The 23,489-nt window shown below is 32.0% G+C and overlaps 1 protein-coding gene and 1 long non-coding RNA gene across 3 annotated transcripts in view; one reads left to right on the top strand and one right to left on the bottom strand.

Moving 5' to 3' along the window:
• The window catches only part of LOC108360478 (par-1), a 39,839-nt gene continuing 16,350 nt past the window's right edge, over positions 1-23,489 (bottom strand). The window contains exons 12-16 of one of the 2 annotated variants that reach the window (XM_017612758.1): positions 19,607-19,677; positions 17,754-17,877; positions 3,562-3,711; positions 1,731-1,849; positions 1-1,613 (exon numbers count right to left, since the gene is read on the bottom strand). In XM_017612758.1, coding sequence (XP_017468247.1) covers positions 1,555-1,613; positions 1,731-1,849; positions 3,562-3,711; positions 17,754-17,877; positions 19,607-19,677 — 523 coding nt within the window. In that variant the 3' untranslated portion in view covers positions 1-1,554. Of the gene's footprint in view, positions 1,614-1,730; positions 1,850-3,561; positions 3,712-8,306; positions 9,815-17,753; positions 17,878-19,606; positions 19,678-23,489 lie in introns of those variants that run through there. The other variant, XM_017612759.1, reaches the window with a different exon arrangement.
• The window catches only part of LOC108360484 (uncharacterized), a 76,228-nt gene continuing 68,369 nt past the window's right edge, over positions 15,631-23,489 (top strand). The window contains exon 1 of the long non-coding RNA XR_001847117.1: positions 15,631-15,742. This is a non-coding gene — a long non-coding RNA (uncharacterized LOC108360484). The remainder of the gene's footprint in view (positions 15,743-23,489) is intronic.

Here is a 23,489-nt window from a genome sequence, read left to right as displayed (position 1 = left end):
TTAACTTTTAAAAATGTTATTTTTTATTCGTATGCATATTAAAAAGCTATTAGATTTACATGCGTAAAGAAATGATTGCCATTTTTTATTACAAACTTAAAACGAACCTTTTTGCTGAAGCTGAATAAAGTTTGCGAAAACATACATACATTCATATACAGGTAGAAACAACAAAACCAATATGTACCTCTAACTTTTTTCAACTTTGGCGTGAAAGGGTGGTTTCGATGGGATATTTCTTGCAGAAAACGAAATGACAAACTTTCGAAGAACATCAATTAACTTGAATTAATGAAATTTTAAGTTTAGTACACAGTTTAACGGAAAAAATTTTGTGTTCGATTTTCTATAAGTTCTCATATTCGAATTCTACGCACGAAGATTCCCTTAAAATCATCTCCCAAGAAAGTTGTCTGAGTTAGCGTATATCCTTTGGAATACACAAAAGCAGTACTGCACAATATTTTTTGTTAGTTTTGGTTTTTTTTTTTCAACATAAAATCGAGAAATCTACATGCATGTATTGTATGTCTGTATGTGTAATGTGTAATGTGGGTATGCATAATAACAATTATTGAACATGAAAACGGCGTATATAAAAACAGGGGTAGATTATTATTGGGGCTATTTCCATACATATATGTAAATACATGATGTTCCTCTTTTAGAGATTGCAAGAAGTATTAAAGACGCATTTTTGAAGCATATGTATGATTTTCAATAAACAATTTAAAGCGTTGTTGTACGCAGTAGTGAGCTTATCATGCTGCCCTCTTTAGCTATATCTGCTTTCAATGTCGTGTCAGTAGCAGTTGGCGTAGTCTCGACATCCCAGTCTGACGAATCCTTCTTCGTTAGTGTTTCCTTAGTTTTTTCATTACTATTATTCGCAAGTTTTTTTGTTGCAAACAGTTTTCGTGCTATTACGCTATTAGTGCTTTTCAATTTTTCAACTACCAATGTTTTTTTCGTCGAATTGTTGCTTTTTGCAATAGATTTTAATGTTTTTGTAGTAGACGCTGCTGGTGAATGCAATAATTCTTGTACATTGGCATTAGTAACCAAATTAAGCGAGATCGGATTTTTCAACATTTCTGTAGAGCATTTGCCCATTACTGAATCAGTAACAATTTCTGTGATAATTGAATTTTTGTCATTGTCCGTTATGATTGTTGTCTTCGAAGGAGACAATTTCGACTTTGTATTCTTTAAGTTTATATCTAATGGGTCTAAAGCCGGACAGCAGCACTGTGAATTCGAAGTAGTTGGTGGAGATGGTGGTAACAACACAGGCTTCTTGTGGCCAGCGAAATTATTGATTTTTTTGTGGCGAAAAATATTATTTGTACAATTTTGGTTGCACTCGGTTTGTTTCTTATTTTTTGTAATAGATTCATTTATGATATTGGAGGCGATGGACAAGTTAAATGTTTTGATATTTGTTGGGTGAGCGAATGTTGATGTTGTTGTGGTGTGTGATTGATGACAGCGTGTTGTGGCGACAGTGGTAGTATCAGAAGCAAAGACAACAGCGTCGGTATTTGTTTGGTGGAGTCACAGTCGTAAGTCAAATGCTATGCGTGATGCAATATTTTTAAATCCTATGCTGGTGCCTGCAACCGAGAAGAGAAAACAAAACAAAAACAAACAAAAAAAAAAAAAAACAACCAAAGTTTTAGCACGCGAAATTTAATTTTTATTTATTTTTTTTCTTTTTTTTTCAACTTTACCTGAAATTCGCTTGAATCGTACACCATTGAGTGATAATCGAGGCAATTTACATACTTCAATTTCCCATTGCACCAATGAATCGGTATTCGGATCACCATGTACACACCAGAGCACGAACCTCGAGTAGACAAAAGCAAGAGAAAAAAAGGAAATATTAAAAATTACCTTGTAGGAACCAAGGAGTATTTTTAATTACCATGTGAAAAACTAAAGCTATATTAAGAGGAAAATTACCAATAATCTTCAAAGTACATATCTTCAAATAATCTTCAAAGAAAATAAAACGCGAAATGAATCAAGTGGTAGAATTACTGTCGGACTGTATACTGTGAAGTGAATTAATGTAATATTATATTGATCAAGTACATATTACAAAAGGAGTAATAAAAAAAATGTAATATTTAAATTCGTCTACGTACATATGTCGTTTGAATCAAAACGGTATAAGTTATTTTATCATTTCAAAAAATAAAAAATAAAAATTAATATTTAAATTCATTTACGTATGTCGTTTCAATCAAAAGGTATAAGTTATTTTATTATTTCAATGACATGTTTGACACCAATTGGAGAATCACATTGGAGTTCAAGTTGAGAACAAGCATTTTCTCAACTTGAGAAACAGTCCTATTTTCATACAAAGAAAAATCTCCCTTTTGTTGAGAGCATTATGATCCACCACTTGAGGTACTGTTGAGAAACAACGTTGGATATTTGAAAAATACCTTAGTTCTCAACTTAACTTCAAGTTGAGCTCAAACCTAAATGTTTGTTGGGATGAACCAATTATACCAGACCACTTAAGAAGAACATTAGCCGTTTGTTTACATTTGTTCGTTGTTTACAATTTGGTGGTGTCTTTTTTTTTACTTAAATTTTCTGCATTTTCACTTTTGACAACGTGAGTACACATAAGGTAAAGAATAATTTAACACAACGGCACGATTTCTTCGTTTTCGCTTTATTTACTTCTTAGCTCTGTCAGAAACAAAAATGGCGTTGAAATTTCGACAGCCAGAAAATAACTTTTTTTTTCTTTCCTTCTTACGTGATCTTGTGTCTTTCGTTCATGTGTAGGTACGATAATGGCTGAATTTCTTTATTCATTCTGAACGTTTGGAATAAACTTTTTTGTTTACTTATTCTTTAGAACGTTCCTGATGATATGTTAACGTATATTTCAAAAGAATTCTGTTTATTCCGGCTGTGAAATGGGATTATCCGGAATGTATAAAGAAACGCAGCCAATATGACAGAAAAAACGACGAGACATATAAACTCAATTTTGGGTCGTAGATTATGGACCTGTATACCGTTTTACTAGATCAGCTAATTTCCCAAAGTTATTTTCATTCTAAGTTTGCTTGTGAATGAAAAAAATTAAAATTTTAACATGAAAAATGTTACTTTTACGCAATGTACGGGTATGGCCATGTACACGGCGTATGAGTAACATTCTTTCCAGCTCATACATATGTACGTCATCCAAAAAAATATGCATTTTCATTTCATCGTTAATACCGCGATTTTATTTTTATTTTTTGTAAAAAGAACGGGCTTCAATACTAACTAAAAAAAAAATACAAAAAATCTTTTTTGTTTTATTTGTTAATTTTCACTGTTAAAATTTGTGTTTTTTCATTAAAATGGAAATATCTTAGAAAAATTACCTGATCTAGAAAAACCGAATATAGATTCGTAATCTACGACTCAAAAATTAAGTTTGCGTGTTTCGGCGCGTTTTTTCTTTGTGTAATTTCAAAACTTGAGATTTTACCTACAGTGTTATCGATTTGTGCACTGTGTGTATTAAGTAGTAAATCTTCTTACCTCTCGCGTTGTTCATAGTCGCAGTTGTTTTGATCGAGCACTTCTCGTATTTTCTGCATTATTTGGTCCGGCATCAGAGGTGAAGTGGTTTTCATGGACCATGTAAAACGCAATACGCGCGGCTTGGCCGATTCCTCGGTCGCTGAAGCGCTATAGAGATTAAGAATAAAGAAATATGTAAATGACACACAGGTTTATAAAAGTACGATTTTGAACGAAAAAATGGAAGATTGCGTTGCAATTTGCGTGGCACATAGCCATGTAAGTCCTTCAAAAATATCGAAAGTATAAAATAAAAATATCTATTGAAATATGCCGGATGGAAATGTTTGCCACTACATATTTGAATAATGTGGCGCCTGTTCGAGGCACTTAATACAAGCGGCAATACTGCAGCGCTGACGAAAATTTGCAAGACTGTAGCGACTTCCCAACTGATAAAACTTTGCTAGAAATTCACACCGAACGTGATACTTAAATAATTCGCACAACATTGCGGTTGTGATTGCAACTCGACCAAACTCATGATTACAGCGTGGCGACGAATAAGCGTTACATAGTTTTTTCTTTTTAATTAAAGAGTCCTTTATAGATTTTGCGAAGTATTTTATTGTTAATTTTCCACAGATTTTACTTTAATTGTGTTAATTAGTTTTAAGATTTTAATCCGTATTTGCATTTGTCATCAGTGTAAACTTTTTTAGGTTTTTTTTTAGGTGTATTTTTTCTTACACTTTATATAAAAAAAAGAAAACGCAAAAAAAATGTGTAGGGTTGGTCGAATGAATGGCCGTCCTGGTCACCAGTTACGAGTATATGCGATTTCCGAGTACAGGACTTATGGTGACAAAAAAGGGGGGGAGTATAAAGGACTCAAAATGGGGGAAATTAGCCTATGGTTACAGAAGATATACAATAAATTAATCGACGAAGACTTGCGTACCGCTTGCACTTTTCTCTCGCTGGTAAAACCAAATAAAGGTTAAAATTTAAAAATTAATTAATAAAATTAAAGTAAAATCTGTGGAAAATTAAGAATAAATTACTTTTTTCGCAAAATCTATAAATTGCCCTTTTATTAAAAAAAAAAATCTGGATAACAGTTATTCGTCGCCACGCTATATACATACCAAGCATGATAAAAACATAGCAAGGTATAACCGTTCTCTCAATTTGTCGGCCATGATTTTTTTTTGAAGTTTGCCAACATTTAAAATCATATAAAAGTGAAAATAAAAAATTGAAATTGTTCGAAATTGTTGTTGCTTGAGATTGAAAATGAAAATGTGTGTGTGAGTTTGTGACTAAATTTAAAAATTAAATTGTTTGGAAACGTCAAGAATTTTAAAAGTGACTCTCAGCGGTTCTACCTTACTATATTTTTATCATGATACCAAGTATTTTTTGCGATTATATATGTATATCGTAAGCCGAGGCACATAAATACAGGTAGAAGTCAAAATGACGTTGCTCTCATGAGAACCAAACCTTTAAGCTTCAACTTGATTTTATTTTATTTTCTATATTTCATTACGCTTTAAATGTCATATCGTTTTTTTGAATGTTTGTTAATAACAAATTTTAATTAAGACTTGAATTTTTGTAGTATTGTGCGGTTTATACTTAGTGTATGTATGTGTTAAAAATGCAGCACCCGAAGCGTTGTTTTTTATGTGGTGTTAAATATAAAGCAGATACCACTAATTTTTTTAACGTGCCTCAATGTCCTTCGCGTAAGGAGCGTTGCGAAAACAGCTGTGGGGCAGAGCTGCAGCGAAATGCCTTGCTGTGCGTTAAACATTTTAAAGGAGCAGATTTCACAAATACACCGCCAAGTGCTGTTCCTATGACCCTTATGCCAAAAAGTCCCTCCAACAACACTGCAACTCATAAATCAAAAACAAAAAGCAACATACAACTTAAAAAATTTTAACTAAAGAAAATAAATATATACAAATTAACTTCAAATTTACATAAAAACGTCAACCAGTGAAATACAAATTTTTATTTTTCCCTACACACGCTCATTTTTATTTTTAATCTCCCGAAAACTTTGACTTTTGTAGGTTTGACGTCAAATTCGCTTCTACCTGTTTTTATTGTACCATGATCGTAAGCGACAATGTATGTATAGATTTTTTTTTTTTATAAATAGGGGTGTGTTCGAGCTACGTACCAATTACCGCAATATTGCAGCATGGTTGCTTTTTTGATTATATGTTGCGGATGCTTAACTTAAAATCTTCTGAAATGCTGCAGAAATTATGCCATATGAATATGTACCGTTACGGAGGGAAAAACAATTTGAATTTTGTCGTTTGCTTTGTTTATACTTTTGCGTGGCTACAATTTTATAGTAAGCGGCACTGTAAATACAGAACTTCATTGCACATAGCAGTTTTACCTGTAGTTTTAAACAAAGTTCCACCGCTATTTGCTACAGTTAAATGCTTAGAAAGCCGCTTCTTTCCCTTATCAAAATTAAATGCAATCTGCCATTATGAAACTGTAGCTGCAATTACCAAGTGCAGGACCTTTTTTAAACTCTTGTTTCTTCAAGGGCTTGTAAGATTTAAAAGTATATCAGAAATATGAAAATCACTCAAGCGGGCTTATATTCTTATTTTATCAACTAGTTAGTATAAAAAAAATTGCATTTGCATTCAAAATTGCTATTTTAGCAACTAATGGGTCATATGGAAGCATACTTTCGAAATTATTTCACTTTTTTGTTTATCTACTTGATGAGTTTTTAATTTAACCGCCTTTCCCGGTCATATATGCAGGAGTTTAAACTTTTTTTTTTTTTATTGCAAATTTTCCTTTTAATCTCCTAACTAGGTTTAAACTACACGACAAGTCGAGAAATATGTATAACAATTGATTATACAACATGAAAACTATCGTAAGCGCCAATTCTTTGATAGCATCAGTCTCTTTTATCCCGCGTTATTACGCTCTCGATTCAGTGCTCTCTCGGAAATTTGTTGGGTTATTATACACTTTTCCAGTGAAAATTTGCAGGTTCCAGTACAAATTAGTACTGACTATTTGTTACTATATAATATGATTTAATTATCACACATTACATATACATACATACAAGTAAACTGAACAGCATTGCAAAAACTTAAATTTTAATTGAAATTCGCTATTAACAAACATTGAAAGCAAAACGAATGATATTCGTTCAACCACATGCTGAAGTAGGGCGTTCTTGAGCCATTTTCTGAGATAGGGCGTTTTCGAACCGGCTGCCGAGATATTTCGATCTTCCACTCAACCGTCGATATGTAAGTTATCTTTTCAAATTAAAAAAAAATCGATCTCAATGGTGGGAGGTGGATACTGTGCTTATTTTCCTCATCCGATTTCGCTTGTGATAAATTGGAATGCTATTTCAAAAGACGGCGCAAAGTTGCCTCAAAGTCCATGTTTCGAAATATCTTAAAATATCAAACTAAGTGAGTGGTTGTTTAGTTTTTTTCTGCGAAAAATAGCGCTAGTGGTATTAAGAAAACACTGGAACTCGGTGTTTATCAATCGTAATTTAACGCGCGAATTCGAGTTTTTCAAGGACTCAACAGCGGTAGTTGAGTGATCGGTTGTTGTTGGATTCACCTTTATTTTTAATGCCAAGTTCAATAATATACATGGGTTGGTCTATAGCAGATTTTTCCTAGTCCTTTCATAGTTGAGAACATTAAAATTATTCCATACATTTTCAATAACTTATAAGTAACTTGTGCCGCCGTGCTGTGAATGATGATGGTATGAATTTTTACAGGACATCTATATAAGCTGGGCACATGGTCAAATGCTCTTTATCGGTTCTGCGACTCGATCAGCGGGACACTACTACACATTCTCATCGAGTGTGGCGCCATCTGCAGAAGACGTGAGAGAAGTGGCCGCAGCTTAGGCACATTCATTTTCTATCTCGAAATCGCTGTTGAACTTTCTAAGCGATATAGGTTTAGAACAAGTATTGTGAAGAGTAGGGGACACAATAGGTCACTAGGTCGCGGTGCACACATCATTTTAATATCTATCTATCTATTGTCTGAATGCTCACACTAGCAGATCACCCCTACGGCAAAAAGTAGTAGCGGTTATCCAAATTTGCTGAAATTTGTTATGCTTTACTTTTGCTAGGAATGAAGAAGTAAAATTTTTTTTAAAGATATCCGATTTTAATACAATTTAGTTTTTATATTGGTATCTGTAAGGCTGACGGTTGTGGCAATATACCGATTTCGTCAATTTTTTTAGATTTAGGTTTTACTGGTTAAAAGTAAGATTATAAACTGAGTGTAGTGGGAGAGGCCCTGTGCCAATCTATAGCATTTTTCATATTTCTTTATTTGTAATTAGGTGTAATACATGTAGCGCATATCAGCAAAATCAGAACACGTTTACTACTGTTTGCTACAGCTTTAATGGGTATCTTCTACGGTGCGGCGCACTAGAACTAAATTTATGGTCCAACAGAATGAAGATTTCATGCCATGCTACCATATTGCCTTTCTGCATCTCCTAATCTCAATCCGATTTAAAATGTGTATGGAATACTAGCAGTACTACTTTATGCTGAGAATTGCCAGCTTGTAAACATATTTTTTTTTTATGCAAAACCTATTTCATTGTAGCATACTCAAAACTAGTGGAGATTGGCTAATTAGTGTGCCAATTTCTTCTTTTCTTTTCCGATTGATTTTCGAAATTCGAATATTAACATTTTAAGATTATTATGTACAAGTAGCATGCTTTATTAATTGTATTCATATTACACACATAATGGATATTCTACCATACATATCTACATTCTACATATAAATGTATAAAACCAAAAAGTGAAACGAAAATGTATCAAAATTTCATGCCATCTGTCAGTATGTAGAGTGGAGAATATTCTTATTCATTAACTATAAAATACGTGATTTATTTTCAAAATTATTGTATTTGAAAATAATATAGTCACACTTTTTATTTATGTATTTCTTTATTTATTACACAAACGGGATTATAATATATTTATGTATACTTATGTATATAGTTATACTAAATTATATTACATTTAATGATTTTCTCATTAACGAACCATAATGTAATGTTATGTATGTATGTGTGTGTTTGTGTAATTTCTTTTTTTTTTAATTATAATACAAGTTCATTTATTAGTAATATAAACTCGATATATTGTTTACTCAATTGGTTTATTTGCGTCTATTGAGTTGTTTAAAACACATACATACACAAATTTTATTAACTACTTAAAAGTATTGACAAATATGCATTCATATCGTACGACATACTATTTAGGAGTTTTACAAAGCTAACGATCTAGCTGCTCTGTTGGTTTTGCTTTAAATAAACCACAAAACTAATAGAGCAGTTAGGAAATAGACTAAACCAGTTCTTTTTCTTCGTTCTATCAAGGCTGCCTTTTGCCAAGTGTGTAGTAGTTGTTGAGTGGGTATGTGTGTTGGTTGGTTGGTTCGTGGTGAGTGTAGTACTTTTCAATTTTATTAAATTTTATTTATATGTATGTATATATTTGTTGAGACAATACGTATAAATCGATAGACATAAGAATGCATGTGCATGTTTGTATATGTCTTAATTTTCATTAATTAGCATTGCATTTTTACTTGCATTAATAATTACTTATCTTCAATATTTATTCATGCTTGAACTAAATTTAATACATAGTAGATAGATTTTTGCTTCAAGATCACGACGTTAGATTAGTTTTGATAATACAGTGCACAAAAAACTATAGAAATTAGATGGTCACAATTGCGTTTACTATTTTTTAACTTAAATCAACGAAAATTTATTAATTTATTTAAAATTTATATAACTTTCAGCGCGATCTTATTGCTACAGAATGTTGTGATATAAAAAAAATATTTTTTGTTTTTTAATTTTGACGTTAATATTGACGTTTCTTATTTTTAGCATTGTTTTTTTTTCTATTTTATTTGTTTTTAGTTTTTTGTTTTGCGTTTTATTTTAATTTTAACTTTATTTTGCAAACTTTCGTTTTGTTTACAGTTATTTAAAGTATAGGCGTAGTACTTTTCAAACGTAATATGTTGCGTTTACTGATTATTTCGCATTTCAACGTTGCCGCAGACTTGAAATGTTTTCTCTCCTTCATTCACTCAAGTTTTCAATTATGTATTTTCGTTTTAATTTCTACTAGCATTCGTTAAATCGTAACATTGTTTTTGTTATTTACTGGTTTGGCCTAAAATTAAAGAAAAAATAATAGTAAAAGAAATTATTCACTGTTAAAAAAATATTGTTTTGTAATATTTCAAGAAATACTAAAACATTAAATATCTCAATCAACTGAAGAATACCACTACAAATGAACATAGAAAAGAAATATGTAAATAACGAAAAGACAAAAACAACTAGTAGATATTCTTCTTATGAAACCGAATAATCCAAATATAGCATGTGCGATATAAAATGAATAATAAATAGAAGGAGAGAAGTAATTTTTAAAGATGCTTTTACTAACATACATACGTAATATAGTAGTAGAGGTTGTTATTATTATTTTTATTTTTATTTTTATTTTTTATTAGCTACATATATCTATATGTTGTAGTAAAAAGCTGATTTTCTTATTTCTCATTGCTCTCCCCAAATTAACTGTTATTATTATTCTTTATGTGGTATGCATGTATGTATGTACATCACTTTAAGCTTTTTCCGAAAACATACAAATGTAATTTTTGTATAGCAACAAACGCATGTGACCATTTGCTAAATATTTCTATAGCTTTTTTTTGACTTCACATTTATGACGCGTAAAAAAATATGGCAAAATATTACACAAAACAAGCTGCATATTAAGGATATAAGCATACTATATAGGTAGTATGTATTTATGTATGTATATGCATGTATATGTAATGTATATATAATTAAATGAATGCTACGAGGGCTACTAAACACAGTACATACATCATATTCAAACGTTTGCGTACATGCACATGTACTCTTGCGTGTACGCGGTTTGGAAGAAATGTAAGGATTGGATTGTCACTTGGCAAATGAAATAGTATTTCTATAAACGCATATAAAAAATTAAATAAAACAATAATGTCTTGCAATAGTTTGTTCCCACGAAACTTTAATACTGATGTTTTCATATACAGAGATTTTTCTCATTTTGGAGCTTAACTCCCTAATCTGTGATTCAAAAAAAACAGATTAGCCACACAAAAAAATTTGTCCCTCGTATATAACGATGTTCCGATGGCCCGTAATTCGCTCACTCATTCGTTATTCGCTTTCCAAATATCCTTCGAATTACGTAATTCACTTGTATAATTCAGATCTAATTACCATGCGAATTGCGAAAAATAAATCGGTGTCGTCTCTAATTTTAATGGGAAATTTATTGAACTCTGCTGTCAGAGCAAGAGAGAATAGAAAATATTAAAACAAAGAAAGAGGGGTGGGAATTAACTGTCAAATTAAAGCACGAAGCGAACAACTTAGTTTGAAGAAATTTGAGATTAAACTGATAACTTTTCGGTGTGCAATACCGTTTTATCAATTATTTTTGCGAAGAAGAGGAGTAATGTCAAATGTGAAGGTAAACAAAAATGGGCGCCAGCAAGGAAAATACGTTTGTAAACGTATTTTCAATGAAATATTAAGTAAAAATATCTTTAAATTGCTTAATTTAGCAGAAAAAGTAATCACAGAGAAGAAATTGAACTTCTCCTTGACAACGAATTTGTTAGCTAATAATTCATGATTTGACTGTGCAGACGGGTTGTCTAATACGGCTTTCCCACAGCATCGTGAATTACTTTGTTTCTTTCCCCAAATAACGATCGCGAATTACACCACATATGGGCACATTCTTAATTCGATTTGACAGTTCTCCGTCTCTGAGTTCTTTTTGTTTTCTTCGCTACAAAATTGATGCAAAATGTAAGCTATTGCTAAAAATTTGTATTAAGTAGGTGATGATCACATTTATTAGCCTAACTTTTAGTTCTCAGAAAAAAGTACCAGTCGATAAATTTCCGATTAAAATTAGAGGCGGCAACGATTTGTTCGTAATTCGCATGGTAATTGCATCTAAATTACAAACAAATGAGGTAATGCGCTCTCAAAATTTTGTATGGCGATTTACTTAATTCGAAGGGTAATTGGAGTGCGAATTACGAATGAGAGAGCGAACTATGTACGTAATTGGGGTGCCATGGGAAAGCCGTATAATACGTGCCGTCTCTAATTTTTATCGGAATTTTATCGAAACCAGCTCACAAATCAAAGGTGGCACTTTTCTGAGTACGATAAGTAAAGTTTATACATGTGTAGATTACCAATTGAATACAGAAACTTATAAATTTTTAGCAATAACTTAAGTACATTTTGCATCAATTTTGTAGCGAAGAAAGAAAAATCAAAACAGAGATAGAGAACTGTCAAATCGAATTAAGAATGTGCCCGTGCAATGGGGTAATTCGCGATCGTAATTGGGGAAGCGAACAAAGTAATTCAGGGTGCCCGGGGAAAACCGTATAACGAACCGTATTTGATAGAGATTGTATTTATGTATATGTAAACGTATATATTCCAATATAGCCCTGTACACAAGTTTAATACTTAGAGATGGAATCAGTAAAACCAAATGAAAATACTGAAGGCAAAAAGCCTCTAACATGCGCAGCAGGAATGTAAAAAGTTCAATAGAATGGCGTAAATTACATCGTAAAGGGACACTCAATCTGTGAAAACTACTTATTTGAACTGATAAAAAAAAACTCCGGCGTGTGGCCAACGCAAGAAAATATGTGCATCGTTTGAAAGATAAGTAATTTCAACTGAACCGATTGAAAAAATAAACCCAAGCAGATGGAGTTTAAGAGGAGACTTCGGTAGTTATGTATGTCATGGTATGGATATTCTATGGTTAAAAAAATTAAATAAATATTTGACACTCACATTTTTGTGACAAGTGTTTGCCGAGCTTCTCCTCCAATTTGTGGTATGTGTCTAGCTGTTACATATACCACAAAAGAAGGAACTAAAAACCTATCGCTGTCTACAAACGGGCAGTAGGTACAACCAATTTACTCAAGACGTCGTAAAAACGTATTATAAATATTATAACTAAATTAATTAAAATTGCATGATCAAAAAGATATCCATATAAAAAAGAAAAAAAAAACAAATTTAAAATAATAATCAAACAAGTCCAAAAAAAAACTTAAGAAAGGTCCAACAAACCAATCCCTGGAATAATATGATTTATATCCTATTGACAGCACATTTCTACTGAAAGCTTAACTGCAGTAAATAGCTGTGCAAGACATTTGCGTTTCCATCGCATGAAACTTAACGAGGCGCATACATATACAAAGGACATAAAAAAACAAAGTACATAGTTGCAAAGCTAATCTTTGGCTTACAGCAGGTTTAACGAGATTTTTTAATTGAAAATTTTACTTGATTTTTTTTTTTTTTTGCTGTTTCTATTACGGTTGTGAATGCGCCCTTGGCGGAAGATAAAGGTGCTAACTGCAGTTAAGGTTCGGTGAAAATAGGCTATAAGCGTTGGAAGAACATATTGCATGCCTTTGGTTGATTTTAGCTAGCTCGCATTTAAGTCAATTTACATACATATACTACTACAATATTTAAAATTTTTCAATTAATGTAATAGAAGAATTCAATTACAAACAATATGAAATTACTTATTAGAAAATGGCGTGTAGTCACTACATAGCTGCGGCATTCTATTGATTTAAGTGCAAATTTGTATTTTTGAATTAAAAACATGCTGTTACTTGCACACTACTTCAATACAAAATGGAGAAAGTTCTAATGTTAGTTTTTTTTGTTCTTTATTAAAACCCCAGAGTAAAGATTACGATTGATAAAATTATATTCAGTCCAGAATTTTTTATATTATCGTCTCAGAGCTTTGAGCGATTGCTTCATGTTGAAGCCAAAGTGTTAAAAGATTCATATTTATTGGGAGTTTTTTTTGTTTTTGTTTTGTCGAAACTAAAAAAGTTAACAAAAAATCGCCGTTTAAAGCTATATACATATAAGAAATTTATCGTTGTGAAATCTAAGTTTCTAGAACTACAGGGCACGATCGAGGTACGTACGTATGTATGTAAATATTAAAAAATGGTACGTGTGCATCTGTAGAGAGGCTTACCGCTCAGCGAAGATGCTACAAGTTCTTTTTACGTAAAAATTTGAGGTTGAATTAGGCGTTGAGCGAAGCGTTTTTTGCCGCCAAGCGTTAACGCTGAACGCTGAAGTGCTTTACTTTAACAGAACCGGAAACGCTAAGTTAATGTTGAATTAACAGCGACAATGAGCATAGGTTTGTGAGCGAAATACGAAAATGGCAGTTTCTTTCGATTTCTGCAGCCAACTTCACTTTCTAGCGCCCTGTCAAAATCGGATTTTTGAACCGCTATTTCGGTACATTTCATACATGGGCATGCAAATTTTTTAACAGCTAGACAACGCTGACGTTTTATTTAGGTATAGCTGTAAATAGTGATGATTTCTATTAAGGACTGTGTCAAATAAAATTGTCCGTCATACTTGTACCCATATTGTAATATTCAAGAAAATTATTGGTATCAAGGCGAATTTCATACAAGAAGGTGTTACCACAGTAGCTGATTTCAAGGCGAATTGTGCTGATTGTCAAAATGATTGTTGAATGTCTGTGTTCGCTTTGATTGGTATCTTATTAAATCTGTATTAAATGTCACAACATAATGAATGTTAGCTTTGTTTCTTTACTTTTCTAGCAGATAATTATCAGGAAGGAGAAAAATGGGAAAAATTACAGAATTACACTCACAGAGCGAAATATAGAAACTAGCAAATAAACACTTGACCGTTGTTTTTGACAATTGAAAATATTTGGCGCGATTTTTTATCACTTTTTATATTTCAAGAGTATTCACAGATACCTACTAACATTTTGCAACACTTCATCAATACTCGATGATTCGCTCATTTTTATTAAAAAAGAACTACTAAAAGTATGCAGAAAGAAAGAATGAACAGCAACTGTGCTTAACCTCTCTTGTTTACGTTTCAACAGCTTACTGCCGAAATTAGCAGGAGCACAAAAGGAAGAGCGTAAGAACGAGAGAGAGAGCTGGTAGTTTCTGCCAGAGGGAAATTGGAGTTGCGAAAATATTTTTTAATTTTTAATTTTTGATATACATGGGTATTAATTTAAACGCGTAAATGCCTCCCAACCTCGTAAAGAAATCGGTTTTCCATACAAAATTAAGTAAGCTTACGAGGTTTACTTGGTTACGAGGCATTAACGCGTAATAACCATAATATTTTTGTGAATAAAATTTTTTTGACGCAGTAATGTCAAATGCAAGATTTTGCAATGACTCTTGTTTAATATGCAAGCCAAGATAACTTTTCATAAGCCAATACAATTATGCAGACTAAGTTTTAGCAAACTTTTCTCAGTTTCTTGGACAAGAATTTTCTACAGGCGATTCTCGAAGAACTGTCGCTGATAAAATCTGAGCAAAAAAGTGAAAACATTTCCTAGTAAATTTTTTGTTTAGTAAGCCATTTGCATTTGTGGAAAAAGAAGCAGCTGATTTATGAACGAACGTAAAGGAAGGCTTGCAAAAGACATTACTTATATTCTTATATGAAATATACACTTTTTTCGGTCTGATCACACTTCATGCCAATACGGCAAAGCAACCTTGGAGAGTGGTTTCAAAAGAATTACGTAAATTTGGTGCCTGAGAAGCCAGTCGTCCACCAAACTGTTCCGAATCATATCCGAATCGTTTTTCACATTTTTTTTTCTATAGTTTCAAGACAATTCATTGAGAATATTAAAAAAATATATATGTATGTACATTTTTTCTGCGCAACCTCCTCTGACCAGAGACAAACAATTTTAATAGAGGCAAAACTTTCATCAAACCATTTATTTGCTACAGTCAAAATTGCACCTAACAATAACAACATATGTATAAGTATGGGTGCGTTCAGAAATGCATCAAGCCAAGGCATCAGTCTCTTTTATTTCTAAACTATAACTGATAGAAATGTTAAACATGCGCAACCACGGTTAACAGCCGAATTGTAACATAGTTGCGTAAATAAGACGTTTCCATCAATTATAGTTTAGAAATAAAAGAGACTGATGTTGTTGTTGTTGTTGTAGCAGCATACAAGTTCCCCAAAGGGTTTTTGGCGAGTGTTGCTGGAGTGACAGTCCTTGGCCAGATATAAATCTGGGTCGTTCCGGTTACGTAGACCCGACTCTCGTGGGAACGAAAAAAAAGAGACTGGTGCTTTGGCTTGATGCATTTCTGAACGCACCCTATCTATATATGTACATTTTATATGCGAAAAATAGAAATTCATTTCATTTGCAATTAACAATATTACAAAAAATTCCTAGCAAATATGTATATGTAGATATTTTGAAGCTCGTATTAGAACAAATGCTATTATGCATGTACATACATCTATTACATCCTGCTTTCAAATGCATTGATTTAATGAAAATTCTATGTACATATAAACTGCTTTCACAATTGAAAACTTTCTGAATACCTATACGACATTCAAAACCCTTTATAAATGAAATTTTATATTTTAAAGACTATGTGCCAGGCAATAAATTGAAATCTCTGTAAAAACGTTAGGAGAATTTAAGATATTAAGCTTTGAAGTATAGTAATATATTATTCAAACCAAAAATATTCATTTAGTAAACGTTGAGGAATAACTAATTAGAAAAATGTAATGATAAAGATGTACAAGAATACAACCCGTTTCTTTAAGAGCTTTTGTTTTACATTATTACAAAAGTTCCAAGCAATTCTTCTAGCTGAATAATATTTTTACGCAATATAGAAATTGCTGCACCTGTAGAATTCCATTCCATTTCAAACAAAAGAAGTCCAGTTTTCCCCAATGTACATTGAATAAATGTACGTCGTTCGCCGTAAACCACATGTTCTACGAATTTTTACCATAAAGCTGTTTGTGTTTGAATCGAGCAATTTTTGCTGTTGCAGTAGGTTGCCAGAATACCTTTTCGTGTGATTTCTTTATTCTGATGCTGGAGAAGATACTGCAGAACTGAACCTCTCAGGTACAATTTTTTACAAGTGCGTCGTGCTTTATTGGAATCGCTTAGAAGTTCGTTGCCTTAAATTTTTTTTTAACGTTTTGAAGCTGTGCTGAAGAGCTGGACTTGGCTTATGGAGTTAAACGGCAACGAGCGATTTGTTTAGACTTCATTTTTCATTTGTTTAATCTGTTGTAGATATTTCTAGATTTACATTATCATAAAACTGCCTGTGTATAAAATTCAAACGTCGAAACGCGACAACTCCACATTAATGTAAAAAAAAAATTTATAAAAAGAAAAATACTTTTCCGCCCTTAGCTTAATCCACTTCAGTCTACCAAATGAGCTGGCACAATGAGATGTAAAATTAACAATTAATGGCAGCATTACTCACAGGCAACAAGGTTTATAAATGTCGCAGAGTTATTAAGAAAATTTTGAGAAAATCTAAAATGTTACAACAACCAACACCGGCGTCACGACAAATACATGTGTACGCATGTGAAGAAGCATATCTCCGTACACCAGAAAATGAGGTTATTTACTATTGTTATTACGAATATTGTCACTTAAATGAATTGATAATGAACTTGCCATGAGGAAATTAGTAAAGATTGTCACACACAGTATGTATGCTTAGGAAAAAAAAAAACAATTAGCATAGTGTTAATAAATACATTCGGTGGTATATGAAAATTAAATGCAAATTTTATTAATTGGAAAGAAATGTAGTTTTTGTTTCAGTTGTTCTTCTATATTATTTTTTATAGCATGCTAAAAATTGCGTTTCTCCTTAAATACATTTGTATATGCACATATATCACGGTTTGAAAATAGGAAGCGAAGTGCTTTTCTTTAACGTTAGCATTGAAATATTTAATGCTTTAGCATCTCTTAAAAATGTTTGAAATAATTATAAAATTTATATTTGGGCAACAAAATTAAGAATGGTGAATTTGAGAATGGGTGAAAATGCAATATTTAAAATAAATTTTTTTCAAGTGTACTTTATGCCTCTTTCTTTATCTTTTCTTTGTTTATTTTTACTCACCGTTTACTGAATCGGGATGACAGTTTCGAGAAAAAACTCATTCTGCCTGGATGCGGAGAGTCTCCAGATGCACCACTCGTACCAGAGTACTCCAATGCAGCATTGTTTCTAGTCCTTGTTTGGCCTGTAAAATTAAGCATTAGAAAATATATTTGACTATTGTGTATGGATGATAGATAGCTAATTAGAATTACAAGAGTATACAAATGAATTAATAATAGACGAGTTTCGAAAAGGAGAGCACGCGAAAGTTTATAAATATAACAAAAAATCTATCAAGCTTTGTGTTTTAGTGTTATACATATATCTGAGTCGAAGCAAGATGCTTAAATATACCCTTAGGAGGCTTGTGTTGGGCAAAGAGGCACTCAGTAAAAATATTCCATCGCGACCGTAGGGCCTACGAACGACCCAGATTTTATATCAACATTTCTCAAAATTGTTTGAAGGAATTTTTATGCCGTTTCAATAACAACATCGCATTTGCTTGAAGTTTTTGGCATTTAATTCGTTTTTAATAATTCCAAACAGTGCTAATTTCGAAAACGAAACGCTTCCATCAACAAGTTGTGGGAATGTAAATATCTAGGTACTAGTTATAGCAGCATAACTAATCTAAGTCCTAATATTCATTATTTTGTTATTCTTCTTTTGTATTACTCTGTGGATGAGTTGTGACTTCTCGATTTACATATATCCCCTGTTTATCTCAAATTTATAGTATAAAAAGAAAAGTACACGTCGAGTATTTAAGTGCTTGGGATAACTTATATAAAATAATTACGGTAGTAAGTATAACATAAAGAATTATTCGAAACTAAATACACAACTCAATTATAATGGCATGCTTAAAAACGAAATACTCTTAAGAAAATTAATTTCTCAAAGGAAAGTATGTCTGAAAAATGAATAATAAGATTATCCGTGGTATGATAAGCTCGCTTTCACTTTGCGCCAGAGCTCGCAAATTTAAGCAATAAAGCAGATTGCAGCAAACAATTTCATGCGTTGAACTCGGGCGACCTACTAAAAAGATCTAAGCGTATAAGCTTAGTAAAATTAAAGCACGAAATGAAACAGCTTAATTTGAAACTAAACTTTTGCCAATCAAATAAATGTATTTGTGAATGGGGACCAAAGCAAATTAAATGAAATTGGTCGTTTGCGCGATTGGGTGGTAAACAATTTGCGTTAATTTTAGTAAATTCCAATTTTATACATCGCCCTACAAATTCCCTAAAGCATGCAAAAGCTTTGTTTTTGAATTTTACGATAGCAAGCAACCGATTAACACCCCCCGACAACTAAAGATGTCAGCAAATGGTTTTTGGTGTTTGAATAATATTGTATAAAAAGCATTCCCATACACTTGAAAAGGAAAAGAAACCGATCCGAGAGACGGAAATCCTATAATCAGTTTTTAATATCAATAAATCTTAGTTGAGAAATTCTGCATTATATTTGATTTTGAGGTTGGTAAATAAGTTGAGGTCTGGAGTAATCACAGCTATTTTCGGTGATTAACTGCATTTAATTCAAATCTAAGCTAAATTAAAATTTTTGTATACAATGAGATTGTGTATGCAGTTTCTATCTAATGTTATTTTATTGTACTCGTTCAACACATTCTAAACGACTGTGCATTTACAAGGTACATACAATACTTTTGTGTTGCAACCGAAAACATTTAAATTTAATAAATATGCATTTTGAAATATCGGTGCTTTTCAAGCCAATGTGGAAAATCAAAATTTAGCCTAAATTTTTTTTTATTCAATATCTTTATTTGAATAACAAAAATACTTGTCTTATATAATAGTATACAAACGCTAAATTTAAAAGGGACAACTCACCAGAATGAAAGGTTGATCGTAATGGCACATTCCTGGGGAAATGCCTGCTAGACTTAACAGCCGACGTCATTCTAAGTTGTTTGAGGAAACTATATGTTTTTGTTTTGTATTTCATATTTTTGGTAAATATGTATTGATTTGCGTCCAAAGATGTACACACACAACAAACACATATGGTTTATATAAATGGTAAACAAATCGTTGTAGGAATAGAGCGCGTAGGATTATTTGCCATTTGATTACAATTGTATGTTTATTAATATAACATATTTTGATTTGTTGATTTATTTATTTGAATTCGAGATGGTAGCATGTACATATGTGGTGGTAGTGGTGGTGGTGGTGGTCAGTTTTGATTTGTAATCACAATTGAACAGGATGGTACGGTACGAACGGTAAGCGAACAAACAGTTAGGCAGCAAATTAGGTAGTTCATGTTGGTTTTGAGATCGTAGCGATGTCCAAAATGTGTTTTCATGCGTAAGAGAAATAAGAATAAAAAAACCTAAATTAAAAACAACGAAATAAAAATTTTTTTAAATAAAGTGCACATACAATTAAATAATTGAGATAGTACTTGATTGCGTGACAATGCATTTTGCAGCTTATACTAACTGATGTATGCACATACATATAAGATAAATAGATATTTATAATGATAAAATCGATTTAACCTATTGTTAGTTGATTTTGACTAATTTATTATGTTACAAGTACATATTCTAAAAGAGACCTTTATTTTTTTATTTTGCAAACTTTTTTAAGAAAAACTGTAAAACAAAAATATTTTCTGCATAGACAGTAAAAGCATGTGCGGTTGAAATTAATGGTATTCTTTAACTTTGATTTGCAAAAACAAATTTATTTATAAGCGAGCAAAAAATAACAAATATGATAATGAAGCAACGCAGAACCGCATACAAATTTGTAGTTTTTTGCAAAAAATAAATAAATGAATAGTTATAGTCCCTTAAAGTTGAAAACTTCGAAGCGTTTTTGCTTTTAAAGAAATCGCTTTTAAACGCTCAACTCTTCTCCCGTTTTTAAACTGAAACTCCTTTCAAGGTATACATAATATGTATATCGTCGATTAAAATGCAAAACTGCGTATCAACAAAATGGAAAACCGCGTATCAAGATAATGCAAAACCGCGTAACTGACATTTGCTGCCAAAAATTGGATTTGCTCACACAAGCTCTTGGCTCAATCCTTATCCATTCGTCCTGCAATATACTAGCCAGAAATGCGATTGCTTTATAAAAAAGAGAACCATTTTGAAATATGAGTGTTTTTACTCTCATCTGTGGTTTAGAACCCTCTTTCCCAATTAAAAGCGCGAAGATTTTTACATGAATCCGGTCGCCGCGGTGAGCCTAACAGCTGGCATATGCGCAAGATTTTCTAACTTCAAGTAATATTAACATTATATTTTAAAATACGTAATAAAATAAAAATACTCGTAATAGAAAAATCTCAACACTTTCGAGTCGTTCGAAAATAACAAATATTCAACCTTTCGTATTGTTTCATTGATTATCTGTACGCTTTAAGTTATAAACATTAGTTTTTATAGTTCAAAATAAAAATATTTACTATAAGTTTATAAATCCTGGTGAGCATTAATACGCACTTCTTCATACCTTTACTTACAGCAAAATTTAAATCAAAATATAAAATCAATGATTTATTTTAAGTGCATAAAAACACATACATGTGCAATAAATAATACAAAAAAAACAAATGAATTTTTGCAAGAGTAAAATCAAATTAAAAACTAGGCCGATTAAAAACTGGAGAATTAAATATACATAGGAAGAACTTGTTTGTAAAAAAAATTAAACACTCAACGGCACCTTAAACACTCAACGAAAATTCTTGTTTTTAATTTCACACATAAATATATTGTATAAAAGTGCGCTAATAGCACTGGATCACAAATTTTAATTTTGATTTTGTTCTCCAGACGCCACTATCCAATTTGTATGTAGAATCGCTCGCCGATTCCGAAAATCGAGTTATTTTTTTTTTGTATGTATACGTTTTTGAGATATTTGCATTTTACCGTTATTCAGCTTAAAAAGCGAGTGGTTCCACTTAATCAGGTATATCTTACGAACCAATTAAATACGATTATTTTACGAACCAATTAAATACAACAAATGAAAACAAATTCTCCATAAACCGTATATACATCACCTTTCGATAGCCCTGACAATTTCTGAGAAATTAATTAATCATTCCACATTTTTTTTTATGGAAAAATGCAAACAATTCAAACTTTAACATGAAATAAATTCAAAAAATACCAGTTTCTGTGTAAATGTTTAGCACTTGTGTTAAAGCCTGTAAGCTACCAATGAAGAAAATCGATGGATAATTAAGAAAATAATGATTGGTCAAATGAAAATGCCCAAGGATTTTTTTGTATGAAATATGAGCAGAAAAGAGTGTTACTCATACGCCACGTACACCCGAGTAGGTAGAGTGTTTGCATCGAAAACAAGAGGTGTCAGAAATGCTTATCTGCTTTCATTTCCCGTATCTCGTATTATGATTATTCAATTGGTTCGTAAACCAATATTTTTTTAAAGCTGAATAACTGTAAATTGCAAATATCTCGAAAAGTTATCAACGAGCAAATCAACATAGGAATTGGATAGTGGCATTCATATATCATTTTTGCTGTAAACCAGTGTAGCCAGATCCACGAGAGCAATTTAAGTGAAAAATCATTATTTTTTAATTTAATTTAATATGAAAACTTACAAAAAGGGAAAAAGTCATTTTTCATTTAAATTGCTGTTGAAACCGGCCGTAAAATTACTTATGAATTTTAGCAAAAGCATGTGATGAGTAATAAATACAAATTTTGTTTGCAAGTGTTTTTTTTTTTTAGAATACAAAATTTTTTAATTGCACAAATTTACATTTGCCCCCAATGCAACGCTGATATTTAATTTCACTGTTTTTAAATATTTATAGCCATATTGAAGTTATTTTCTGCAATCAATGAATAAGAGATTTGAACTGCGTTAATCGTGATGTGGTGACAACATGCTATTATATAATACGTATCCCAGAAGAACTCTTTCGCCACTTGGCAAATTAGAGCGTTGTAATTTTTATCACTCGCAAGCTTTGAAATAATGCTAAAAAATCTACACTTATGCCGAATTTCCACCAGCCATTAAAGTGGCAAAAAATTATTTTGAAAAGAAAACGAACATGATTAAATAATAGATTGGCGCTTACACATATGTTAGTGCTTGGCCGAGCTTCTCCTCCGATTTGTGGCGTGCGCCTTGACGTTGTCATACAAAGGGGAGGAGCCAATAGCTTTACGCCAACTCCGAACGGCGATTGTATTTTTGTGAGCAGCTGTTTTCCATGGCAGAAATACACTCGGAGGTTTGCCATTGCCTGCCGAGGGGCGACCGCTGTTAAGAAAAAATCTTTTTCCTACATTTTTTGCGATAAGAACATGATTAAAGACTATTTTACGGCTATTTTATAATGCCGAACTTTGGTCATAAGAAAAGAGTAGTATGCCTTATTGGACTCGGCAGTTACAACGCAAATCAAAAAAATGAAATAACTTTGCCATTTCATCCCTGGTGGAAATCCTGCATTATAATTTGGAAAAAAAAATCTAATGATTCCCTTACACTCCAGAAACTGGAAAACTAGAAAGTATTTGAACTCTGTGTGAAAACTTTTATGGGGATTAATAGTTTTTTTCCAGTTCAAACGAATACCCTATTGTTTTCTTTATACATTTTATCAATAGAGATAATGTTATGTGTGTGTGTTGGCTATATCTACTTTTTAATTGGATTAGTTCACAGTTTAAGCGCACACTGCATGTTATTCCTTTTGAACGAT

This window comes from Rhagoletis zephyria, unplaced genomic scaffold (genome assembly GCF_001687245.7).
Source record: "Rhagoletis zephyria isolate East Lansing unplaced genomic scaffold, Rhagoletis_zephyria_1.1 Rzeph_scaffold_00580, whole genome shotgun sequence".
Lineage (NCBI taxonomy): Eukaryota > Metazoa > Arthropoda > Insecta > Diptera > Tephritidae > Rhagoletis > Rhagoletis zephyria.
Note: the sequence above shows the minus strand (reverse complement) of the source record. Positions and strands in the feature narration are given on the sequence as shown.